This window comes from Notolabrus celidotus, chromosome 11 (assembly GCF_009762535.1).
Source record: "Notolabrus celidotus isolate fNotCel1 chromosome 11, fNotCel1.pri, whole genome shotgun sequence".
In the NCBI taxonomy this organism is placed as follows: Eukaryota; Metazoa; Chordata; class Actinopteri; order Labriformes; family Labridae; genus Notolabrus; species Notolabrus celidotus.
The window spans coordinates 17,164,675-17,177,040 of record NC_048282.1 but is presented as its reverse complement, the minus strand read 5'-3'; the positions used below and the strand labels follow the sequence as shown (position 1 = coordinate 17,177,040).

The following is a 12,366-nucleotide window of genomic DNA, read 5'->3' as shown; positions in this document are numbered from 1 at the left end:
CCTCAAAATGTGCAGACAATCAGATAAACTTGTAAAGATCCAAAAGTTAACCACTATTGTTCACAATAAGATATAAGATAAGATATCCCTTTATTCGTCCCACAACGGGGACATTTACAGTGTTACAGCAGCAAAGATAGTGCAAAACAGTATAAAGTAAACAAGAGCATATATAGCATTTATTAAAAAAGTTGTTAGCAATTAAAATTAAATAAGTACAAATAAACATATCTTAAGATATATATACACAATTAAATAAGTAGATTTACAAATGAAGAGTTCATTTGCAAAAACAGATAACTGACTATTTAAGAATTTAAAAAATGTTTAAAAAAGCATATTTTTTCTATTGCTAGCTTTAGGTATTATCAATCAACTGAAGTTGGGTGGCTTTGAATACGTAGGAATGACATCAATTATTAGGGGTATATCAAAAATGTAACTTTATTAAACATGTATATTAAAAAGAAATGTGTTTTGGGGAAATTTCTAAAAACGGAATTATCTGTTTATGCAAATGAAGTCTTCACATTTTCACAAAACCAGTCATACTTTGAAAAATGTGCACAGACTTGTAGCATAGGTATAAAACAATGTACAGAACAGAACTGAGAAGATGAGTAGAACAAATGTATTGCACGTGTAAGAAGAGAGGGGTGAAGTAATTATTGCACGTTAATAAATAGACGAGGGAGATATTGCACATGAGCCTGTCGTATCGTAACAGCCTGTGATATGTAGATGTAGAAGGAAATATCAGTTTATATCTCTTATTAGATATAAAATGCAAAGACGTCAACTGTCACTGTCAATTATATTTATAAGCAAGGGGATCTTCTTATAGACCTTCCTGAATTCTTCTGAAGCTATTTTACACATTCTTGTGTGCCATGAGTTAAACATGAGATACTTCAAGTCTGTTTTGGTGAGGTTATTGTTGATTATAAAGTCTGATCACAACAGGAAGAAAAGACCTGCAGTATTTCTCTGTGAGACACCATGGGGAAAGAAGTCTGTCACTGAACGAGCTTCCAATGCCACCATTGACTGCCTTTGTGATTTCAATAGACTAGATTTCCTCTTGGCCACCACCCAAACGACCTTTTGTGTTATGCAATAAGTCATTTGCTTAATCTAATTGTGTAATCATATTAGTACTGGCAAATCTGTAGCAAGTGAGTATATATGTTCCTGTTTCTCTTAAGTCATCCTTTAAAGAAGGGTTTATAAGTTGTTAAACTAATCATTCATTTATCCTGTACCAATACTAACAAGATCAGTTACAACAGAGTCATGTTTTTCAAGTCTATCTCAATACAGTGACTCATGCTATGTTTACATTTAAAGCATACCTGTTTGCTGTAAATGTCCCTTCTGTAAACTTATGGGGTGCCGACACCATATATTGCAATAACTATTTTCTTCTTTACAAACCAGGACCTATATAGAGAGAGATTTGTTTTAACATTGCTATTTACTCTATTTGTTAATAGAGTCATTAAGACTTTGTACTACGAGTAAAATCCAGTTTCAGGTTCGATGTGCTGTTACTCAGCAAAGAAACAATATTTACACAAGTATGAAAAGGGAATTTCATCATAAAAATCACAAATGAATCATCATTAGATTGAAAAAACAATGATAAATGAACCAAACTGGTCAAACTTGGACAAACTAGTCCCATCAGCGTTCGTTTGTTTGTTTACCTTATTATGAACACATTTTATTTCAATATAAATGCAACATATTAGTGTCTAATCTTTGTTCTTGATGGACCATTAGACATCAAGAACAGAAACAGGTGAAGACAGTGTAAAATAAAAACAAATGATTATGGAGAAATCCTGAAAACCAGCTTCACTCTGGGCCAGAGCAGCAGCCTGTAAGATTTATTTTCCATTCGAACCAAATCCGTTATTAAACAGAATTCAGATTTCTTTTGGTGGGTCATTCAGAGTCTAGACCTTAGAACATAACCCCTTTACCCAAGTCATAACCTTTGGAGGGAAAACTGACACACTTTCCTGATTCAACTTGCCTACATGGCCTAACCTGAATACGGAGAATATCAAATGCGCACTCTATCATTTGAGCCTCATATTTGCAAATAATGCAGGTTAGTAGGTTTGTATGTTCTCCTGCTCTGTGATCAAAATGAAAAAGTCCCTGGGGAGGGGGATACTTTCTATAGACACATGGGAAGACAAAACTTGGAAGACTGGAGTCTCTCTCATGTTCTAAATTTGACAATAAAAGGCTGTGTTTACTGAACTGGACAACCACATTTTTAGATGTATGTAACAGACTCACTTTGTTAACATCAGGTGCAAAAACCAGCTGGTACTTTGTAGCATCACAATCCTTGATGTATTTGAAGATTTTGGAACATGAATACTACGATGGAAAGAGTCAACCAAGAAAAGATTTTTCACAACCCATCTGCAGGGGCAGATCTGGGGGGCATTACCGACCTTGTAATCTGAATGGCCACCACAGGTGCCACCCAAAAAAGTAGAGGTGGAAAAAGTAAAGAAATGTTATCAATTCATGTGCACGCACGCACGCACACACGCACGCCATGCTACCTTTAAGTCAGTCAGTGCCCCAGTTGGGCCGCCCTTGCCAAATAAATCTGGATCCACCTTTGTCTGGCAGGCCTTAAGTTGCCGATCAATTTTTGCTTATATTGATGTTAACAGAATTACAAGGTGATAAATCAACATTAAGATAACAATTGATTTCAAATTGAAAACCCTTTATCAGAGGAAATGTATTAGAACATGATACCATTCCAGCACACACTGCTGCTAAAGCCCTTCCAATGAAAACCATCTGGTCACCAGCCTGGTATTTCCCGCTACAAAGCATGTGCATGAATCAACCCGAACCGCACCAGGAAGGCTTTTCATGCTGATTCATGCCTGTCTTCAAAAGTTTCTACACACAATCAGATGACTAATCCAATAGATACCCTGCGGCCTTTTCCACATTATTTCCAGTAATATATGACAAGGCTTCCCTTTGTCACTAGTTTGCCTTTTTTCCATATTCTCAACAAGTTTTATTTCACTAGAACAATATGTTAACATATTAGTCTGTAATCTTTGTTCATGATGGACCAGTAGTCATCAAGAACAGACACAGCTGGGGCAGTGTGAAAAGAAAAAAATAATACAGAGAAATCCTGAAAAACAGTTTCAGTCTGGACCAGAGCAGCAGCCTGTAAGACTTTTTTTCCATTCCAACCAAACAAAATTCAGATTCCTTTTGATGGTTCATTCAGTCTAGACCTGAAGTCATAACCTTTGGAGGGAAAACTGACCCGCTTTCCTGATTCAACTTGCCTACATGGCCTTACCTAATTTAAACCAACCTGTCAACCTGAATCAAGTTTGTATGTGCTGCCAAAGGTGTTATGTTTGAATACGGACTGACAGAGTATATCAAATGTGCACTATATCATTTGAGCCTCATATTTGCTCATAATGTACGTTAGTATCTTCTTCTGCTCTGTGATCAAAATGAAAAGGGGGGGAGGGGATACTTTTTATAGATGCACGTGAAGACAAAACTTGTACAACTTGTTCACAGGAGCCTCTCTCATGTTCTGATTTGACAGTAAAGGGCTATGTTTAGTGAACCTGGAGTCTGCAAAATTGTGTTATGCCTGCATAATAACAATAAAGAAACTTGAATCTTGAATCTTGAATCCGTTTTACAGACTTACTTTATTAACATCAGGAACCAAAACCAGCTGGTACTTTTCATGATGCACTTTATTGAACCACTGGTCAAATAAGCATCCACGTTCTCATTATCTGGTAAATTTAGCTATCTTTTTCACAAAGAAAACATACAGATAAGCCTGTATTCATATATACAGAATTTGTTGATGTATATATTAACAAAAAATATGATAAATTTCTCTGTAATTCAAACTTTAAAACCAGAGCATTGCATTTGTGAATCAGAAATCTCAAAATGATATGTGCAGTCATAAAAAATGCAAGGAACAGCACTATAACTAGCACTCCATCTGAATAACCCACTATCATAAAGTAAATGAGTCAAACTGCACGGTCATGTGAGTGGGTACATTTACCACTGAGAAAAGAAAACAAACAGTCATAAAATAACAAAACATCAAATAATTTAGTTAACTTAACACTAGTCCTCAAAGAAGATGACCTCTTTCCACAGGTTTAGAGTTTGACTGAAGTACCTCGACTTTGAACATTCTCAACTTCCAACGATAAGCTCTGATAAAACTATACGTTAAGCTCTTTGGATAACAGCACAACCTGCTTCGCTTTCACCATAAGTCTCTGTGGCACTACATAGAAAAATGTATGTGATGCATTTTTCAAGTCTCTCGCTCAGTGTGTGTTGAGTTTTTTTATAAGCGTCCATTGTCAGAAAAAAAAACCCAACTTTCAAGCTCTTCTTCATTTGGAGTCCCCGAGCAGATGGACAATGAGTTCATACGAGGAGAGGACGATGGCTGTGTTGGGGATTTGTCTAATGAGCTGTGGAATGAGTCCTCTATAAAAAGCTGCGTAGCCTTCTTCCACCATTATTAACCTCCCCGTTTGGAAGAAATACTTGTACTTGCTGCCTTCCTCACGCAGCCGTGTCCGAATGACCTCTGTGGAGACAAAAAAAAGGGGATGTTATTCACATTAAATGTGTTTATGTGATGTCAAATTGTCATACCACAGGTGACAAATGTGAGTATTTACCATGTGGGTAGGCTATGCAGGACGCACAACCCTTTGAAAATGCAGCTGCCAACATCAGTCTCAAGAAGTCTGACGCTCTTTTCTCGTTTTCACTATTCGGGGAGTTTAGCTGGCTCTTAGCGATGTGTTTTTTCAGTGTCTCGTAGATGAGGAAGCAGATCATGGTCTCCGAGATGCCAGCATACGATGCAGTCAGACCTCGGTAGAAGCCCCGGATTCCTTCACTTTTGTAAACATAGCGGGCGCACTGCAATGCGTTCATCTTTTTTTCTCCTCTGGCTCTGAAAAGATAAACCGGTTGGGCTCATTAGTACAAAAAAAAACTCAAAGCAAGTTAAAAACTAACTTCAGTAAGTGTTTATTATGAGAATGTTTCTCCTTTCTTCTAAACTTGTTCAGTAAATATGCAGCCGCTGAACTATCAAAACTGAAAACCAATCATAAGTTGTTCAAGCCAAAGAAGTCTGACAAACATTTCTTGTCATATTATGACAGAAAGAAGTTGTCTGAACATTAAGTTTTTTTTTCCTTAAACAATAACGTCACAAACTACCTGTTCCTTTTCTGTTTATTGTTTAAGCTGTTGGTGATCTTTTAACCCAATACAGTTGCATAACTCATCGTTTCCTTATAGGGTTGAATGAGTAACTGCTATAACCTTGACTTAATGTTGTCCTTTATTCCTTTTCATTTACAAAGATATCATGTTGTAATGTAGGACAGGTGTCTCTTTAAATGACACAATAAACACACGTGTTCCTTTGACCCTCACATTATACTACAGCCTGTACTCTGCAATGTAAATATAGACTCTTCCTCTGCACGCAGGACAGTGCGTCAGCTCTGTGTATTTATGGATCCAGATCACACGCTCAGGCTGCATAACTCAAGGACAGTGTGATGAAGGAGGCCTCTGTTAAAGACTTCTATTAAAGGGCACATTTATTAGGAGAATCTTACCTACTGCTAAGTCCCTAAAATAACTTAGATTCAGTCAGTCTAAAGCTAAAAAAGGTCAAGTCAAGAGTGTACACACTTTTTTTCCAGCTGCATCCTGGTCTTGACCATCCAGATGGGGTTCATTAGAGAGTTAGTAACGAAAGCTGAAAATGACATGGACAAAAGAAGCATACACAGTGTTACACCAGTGTAATAGTAGATATTGTTTTGTTTAACTACACTGTATTATTATCTTAGAGCTGTGATGCCCATTTCATGTTGTATGTAACAGGCTAACATGCTGACTGCTCACCTGCAGCACCAGCAGACGACATGTGCACCACTCCACTGTTAGGCACAAACAGCCCATTGAAGGTCTCTTTAGATTTCGAGTATGCAGCAAAATAAATGGCCCTGAAACACAGAGAACAAACTGGTTAGAGCTGTAAGGATTAACAGGCAGTGCTGGAATATGAATGCATTTCCAATATGTGCATGCTGTTTTATAAACAGCTGTGATATTATGTAATATAAGCCTTTGACAGAGTGCATCCAGAGCAGTCTGTTCCCAAGCGCCTTCACTCTCCCGCTCTCTCTCCCGCTCTCTCTCCCGCTCTCTCTCTCCCCCTCTCTCTCCCCCCTCTCTCCCCCCCCTCTCTCTCTCTATCTCTCTCCCTCCCTCCCTCTCTCCCTCCCTCTCTCACTCAATCCCTCCCTCTCTCCCTCTCTCTCTCTCTCTCTCTCCCTCTCTCTCTCTCTCTCCCCCTCTCTCTCTCCATCTCTTTCTCTCTCTCCCTCTCCCTCCCTCTGTCTCTGTCTCTGTCTCTCTGCCTGCTTGACTTCTGGAACAAACTGTCACTGCACCAGAAAGGGCTGAATAAGCACCGGGCACCACAGATGCCCCCTGAGCTGCTGTGAAGTGAGCCCGTCCAAGTTGGCCAGTGGAACGGAGGGGCAGTGGGATTACTGAGCAAAAGGATTGTGCTGAAGCTACTCATTAACCAAAAGGCAAAGTAAATGTAACCCATGACTTTGTTTTCAGTTCCCCAGTCTCAAAGTCTAATCAGCAGCAGGACACTTAATTTTATCAGTGTATTGCTGTTATATATGAGCGTTAACTTCAGAGTTTATCAACAGGAAACAGGGCCATGTACTGACCCTTTGATAACAATAAAAACAGAACACAGGTGAAATCAAAATCTCAAACCATGTACTCAAGGAAGTCTTGACTTTCAATATGACTTGGCGTCACACACAAGTTAAAATCAGCTCAATAATTATCCAGCCTTTTTTACTGCTCCATGTGTTAAACTGTGAACCCCATGACTCACACAGCCTTCCTTACTTGTGCTTATTCATGTTTGCCTCAAGCTGAGAAAATGTACAAACACAACCTTGCTTATAATGCTGACAGAGACTGCAGTCAACACTCTCGGGAGCTGATCTTTGTGAGGTTAGAGGAGGACTCGGAAGTTGTTGCCATGACAAAAGCTTCCTGTTTACAAAGCCATTCAATGCCTTCACCACCCTGTGAAATGTACTCATAGCCACAGCCAGCTCCTTTTTTGTTAACCATGGCTTGTGGGATAATACACTGTTAAATGAGATGTTTTCTTTAAAAAGCAAGAAAATAAAACTGTAGCTGTGCCAGGGCGGGGAGATGCGAGTCATAAAAGGAAAGCTCAGGATAACAGTCAAGCCCTGGAGGCATTTCTATTTCCGTCTCAGTTGATAACAATGAAGTGCTCTGTACATGAAAACAAACTCTACTATGATATAACTAGTGTGCTTCACTTTCTAGGTTTTCTTTTTAAAAGACAAAGAGGCCAGTTATTCCCAAGTTAACCTCACCTGATTACAACAGACAGGTACATTTTTAATTAATACTGCTCAATAGTTTCAGGTTTTTATCAGTCCAATCTGCAGTGTGAAAGAGCTGTAGGAACATAAAACATGTCACATTAACCAGGATGTCTCTGTACCTTGAAGGAGCCACGCCAACAAGGTTAGGCCCCAGGCCACGGAAAAGTGATCTTGGTCCCTCTTTTTCAAGGATTGATCTGAAATCAAATTTAAAAAAAACAGCCATGAATCATCAATACACCTTACATATATTCCACTGTTTATATTTACATACATTTTTACATGCTTAACTGTCTGATAATTTGAAGGCATGTGTTAGTTTATCCCCATGTCTTAAATTGGACTGAGTACGTCAGTGCTGCGTGCCGAGCCAGTCCGGGTCACTTGAGCACACTTTACATAAGATTTTGCATGTCACACCGTCTCCCCTGCAGTGCCTGGCCTGTCACTCAGCCACACCCACACAGCATTTCGGACTGCAGTGACCTTCATTCTCCAGATGACAGGGTGGTCTGCTTGGGGCCATGTAAAAGGGGGGGAGGGTACAACTGAAATTTGCGTCAGTCAGTTTCTGTAACGCACACCTGATCTCTCAGCTTGTTCCCGCTCTCTCACAGATACCTAACACCTCTTCTCACTGAAGATTTCTTTTAAAACCCAATAACGACCTAGAAGAGCCTGGTCTTTATTTTGAATGCTGTGAGAGAAAGAGTTGCAATTCATGTTAAATTTAAATACTTTATATGATACAAGCCAATATATGTTAGGGAAATAATGCATTTGTATCAGCTCAGGTGGATGAGAGCTAGCATAGGATCTCAAATGGCAAGGATATGGATTTGTTTAAGAAAATGTCTTTTGGCTTAAACAGTGTGCAGCGACAGCAGACACGAGTTCAAACCGGCTCAGTTTTAGACCCCAGTCATCTGAATGTAATATAACACTCGTGCAGCTCCCTCGTTAAAGTGCTCTCTCCTTCCTCTAGGCCCCCTGAAGCTACTCTGAGCATTTTTTAATCTAAGCAGGGTTCTTACAGAGCTACTTATAATTCCAAAAAAATACAAATAAGAGTACATTTTGAGAAATCGATTATATCACAAGGCCTGGAAAGCAGGTTTGGTGCTTTGTTGAAAGACACTTAATACAAACAGGATACTGTGTACTTAGTCCTCAGTTTATATGGGATTGGATTAGAAGCCTTCATTTGCAGACTGCAAAGCCAAAAAGCAAACGACAGGCTCTACCTGATGTGTTCCCATGGACTAAATCCTGAGAACTGTGCGGAACAACACACAACTACTCCATTCTGAACTATTCATCATGACATTTTGTTCTTTCATAACTCTGGCATGCTGAAAAACAAAGGAGTCAGCAGAGAAAAAAAAATCAGCGGCATGCCATCATGCAACAAGAAACACACAACCTAATAATTATGTCAGTCTCAAAAGCTAGTTTTTAGGAACATAAAGAGCATCAGCTGTTAGTTAGGAACATTTTGTTCCTTTGTTTGCAGGTAGGAAAACATGAACGCCTCAGGGGAAAAGTCCTAGTTGCTGCAGCATTATTTGCCTCACAACAACAACAACAACAACAACAACTTACCGTAGGACCTGCAGCAACCCTGGTGTAACAGTGCCCGGTCGGATTACCCCGGTGCCGCTCAATGTACCCAGCTGTACCTGGAAGACCGGTCTGAGGGCGAGACCAGAAGACTGCAACCGAGTCTTCAACACCTCCAGAGGGCACGTCACGATGGCCCCCACAGTACCACTACACCTGCAAATCAATAACATCAAAATTAGGATAATGGGCTATGAGGTGTTTCAAGTCTTGCAATAAATTCAGCAATGTACCATTCGTTTATTAATGCATAATCTGATCCTTTTAGTACAATAGCTATCTTTCTCAGTGTAACAGGTTTTAATATCTAGAGAATCACCCATAGCAGAAATTTTTTTTCCCCCCGTAACACAGCTGTGGAGCTGGCAGCCACTCTCAATGAACAATTATGGTCAAAGGCAGTCTCCTTCTCTGTGGTGGAAATACTCTGAGTTAACCCAACACACTGAGTGCACAGGGTTTTACAGCTCGGACATTAATAGCTCTTGGAAAATTCTGTTTAACGGAGGAACAATTGTTCTTAGACAGCAGTTTTCCAAATACAGAATAAACAAGTAATTTTGTTTTTAGCAGCTCTCACTTGTAGATCCTACAAGTGTCTCCTCTCATTAACTTCACTAGTGACAAACTTGGAGGAACAGAAACGATTAAACTCGGCCTCTGTTATGTTTACCTGTTGTGTCTGAAGGCAAAGATCCTGAATTGCTAAACCCTGACCCCTTTCTCCAATTACTGATCATTAGTCATCTGACCATGCCTATGCTATCATTTTCAAGTATAAGGAAGGAATTACACAGTGTATTCAGTTCACCCACATTGCATAACCCAATTGAATAACCAAATCCAACAAACGCATGCAACAATGTGTAAATAATGTGCTGTGGCCATGACCACTGACCAACAAGATAAGAAATCTAAGGGAATGGGTGCAATAGTCTGGGCCCTCCAACATGACAAACATGTTAATAACTCTGCACTACATGAACTGAGTACCTGTGTTGTTCAAAACATGCCTCGGTTAGAAAGGATCCAATGCTGTCATACAAGCTCAGCTGGTTTGCTTTGCAATTATGCTCTCAAGAGGTAAAAAAAATACAGTAAACACAGTAAATTTACTTGAGTTCTGTACTTAGGTACATTTTTTGAGTATCTGTACTTTAATTGAGTATTACTTTTGGGGGGAGCGTATGACTTTTACTTCACTACATTTAGGAGAAAATTATTGTACTTTTTACTCCACTACATTTCTATTAATGCTCTAGTTACCCACTACTTTTTCTTTGAAGTCAAATGAGGAATTTCCTTCTCTTTTCTGAAATCTGATACCTCAGAAAGTAGAGCAGACAAAGCGAATTTCACTCAGATCAGGCAGTTCATTTAGAGGTGGTAATGATGGCGATAATTCTCCACCTGAGCACCCATGTCCATATCTACAGCCCGTGTTAGAGGTTTTAGAAATGAAGAATGATATGTATCGTTTTAAATGTTCTCCCTGTTTTCCACTCTGCCCAAACATACAAACATTCACTGTCCAACCTGAGAAAACTTGTCGAGCTACATGACATTTGATTCATTCCAGATGAACATTTCAAACTAAGTTGTCTGAGCTTGGAGTAACTTAGTTCCTGTTTTTATTCCATGGTATATATTTTAGAGATTTCAAGTTGTGTTTTCCAGATAAACAGAATGTAACAGAATTTACTCCTATGTCTTATTGACTGCCATCATGTATTGTTAAAATACAACATTTTGAGATTTTTAAAGAAGTACGTTGAATACTTAAGTATTTTTAAAAGCAAGTACTCCATTACTTTAACTCAAGTAATAATCTGACTGAGCAACTTTCACTTGTATTGGAGTAATATTTGACCAGGAGTATCTATACTTTTAAGTAATGAAGCTGTGTACTTTGTCCACCGCTGCATATACTGCATATTTGAGCTTATAATGACATGGTTTAGTCAGCTGATCCATCCAGTTTACTTTTTCACAACACTGGTCTATATTTGACTGACATTTGCTTCACACGAGTCATCATAACACTTCAAGGGTAAAATGGCGCCGTTTCCAAAGAGCTAATTCTGTTTAAATGTGACCTTAACATAAACTGGAGAGCATCCAGCTCGTCCAGCTTGTGTCATAGTAATGAATATTACTATTCCGTGTTCATTAACAGCAGAATGTGTCCGGGTGGTGTTGAGCTGAGGGCAAAGCGAGCAGACGGTTCTGGTTTCTGGCAAGTGCTCAGTGATATTATGTAACACGGAGGAACATCTTGTGGCGAGAGGCTAACGACTCTCGTGACTGCGCCACGTCCAGACATGAGAGACACGGGTTTCTTTTTATAGCTTAACAAACTCAATGTGTTCTTTTACACACCACAGTGTCAGCGTTACCATAAAACCACCTTTATTTCACAGAACACCATGTTAAAACTATGCAGTGTAAACACGACGAGTTAATGTTGATATCCTGCTAGCTACCGGAAGCTAACAGACATCAGTGGAAATAAAAGAGGCTGTCTAGGGTTTCATTGTCCTCAATGAGCTGGGACTTGTGTGTTTGAATTGTATTAGGTTCTTAAAGATTCTAGTCACCGCATTCACCAAGTACTGCCCCACTATTAACAGATCAGAAGGCACAGAGCTCTGGTGTCTGGAGGAGGAAGTGAAATCTAACCCTGTACATAAAAAAAGAACATGCTGTGCTAACACGAACTAGCCCGCATGTTTGTACATGTGAGCCTTTTGGGCCGTTATAGATCCAACGAGGGTTATAGTCTTCACATCGGCGTTTCATTTGTTGTTTAAATAATCATAAATCTTACTGTTAAAGGACCTGCTCATTTACATTTGAGTTAACATAGATTTGACTTACCCCCCGGCGAAGAGATGTAGCAGCGTGTCTTTCTGCGGCATCTTTCTCTCTCTCAAACAGCCACCATAATCGGGATGTCTTTCTCTAAAAGCCTAGTTTAGTGCTGAGGACGAAGGGTTGGGTTGAGTTTCTGTAGTCCCAGTGTACTACTGTTCATGTGTCCCTCTATTTGTCTGTCAGTGGTGGGCCGAGCTCCAGGGTGACCTGAAGATCTGCTCACATTTACGTCAGTGGGCCGGGCGGGGGTGTTGCCCATGACGTAGGCACACGTGCTCGCCACCTTGTGCTGTGTCCTTTTTCAAGATGTTGCATAATAACTTACCCAGCA

At 39.6% G+C, this 12,366-nt stretch overlaps 1 protein-coding gene across 1 annotated transcript; it reads right to left on the bottom strand.

The window, feature by feature from the left end:
- Positions 1-3,709: 3,709 nt before the first annotated feature.
- Positions 3,710-12,298, bottom strand: slc25a33 (solute carrier family 25 member 33). The gene is made up of 7 exons (XM_034696568.1): positions 12,039-12,298; positions 9,144-9,317; positions 7,661-7,738; positions 5,992-6,092; positions 5,776-5,842; positions 4,740-5,020; positions 3,710-4,645 (listed from the first exon to the last, which is right to left on the bottom strand). Exons 1-7 carry the CDS (start codon positions 12,077-12,079, stop codon positions 4,446-4,448), a joined length of 942 nt encoding a protein of 313 aa, XP_034552459.1. The 5' UTR covers positions 12,080-12,298; the 3' UTR covers positions 3,710-4,445.
- Positions 12,299-12,366: the final 68 nt, after the last annotated feature.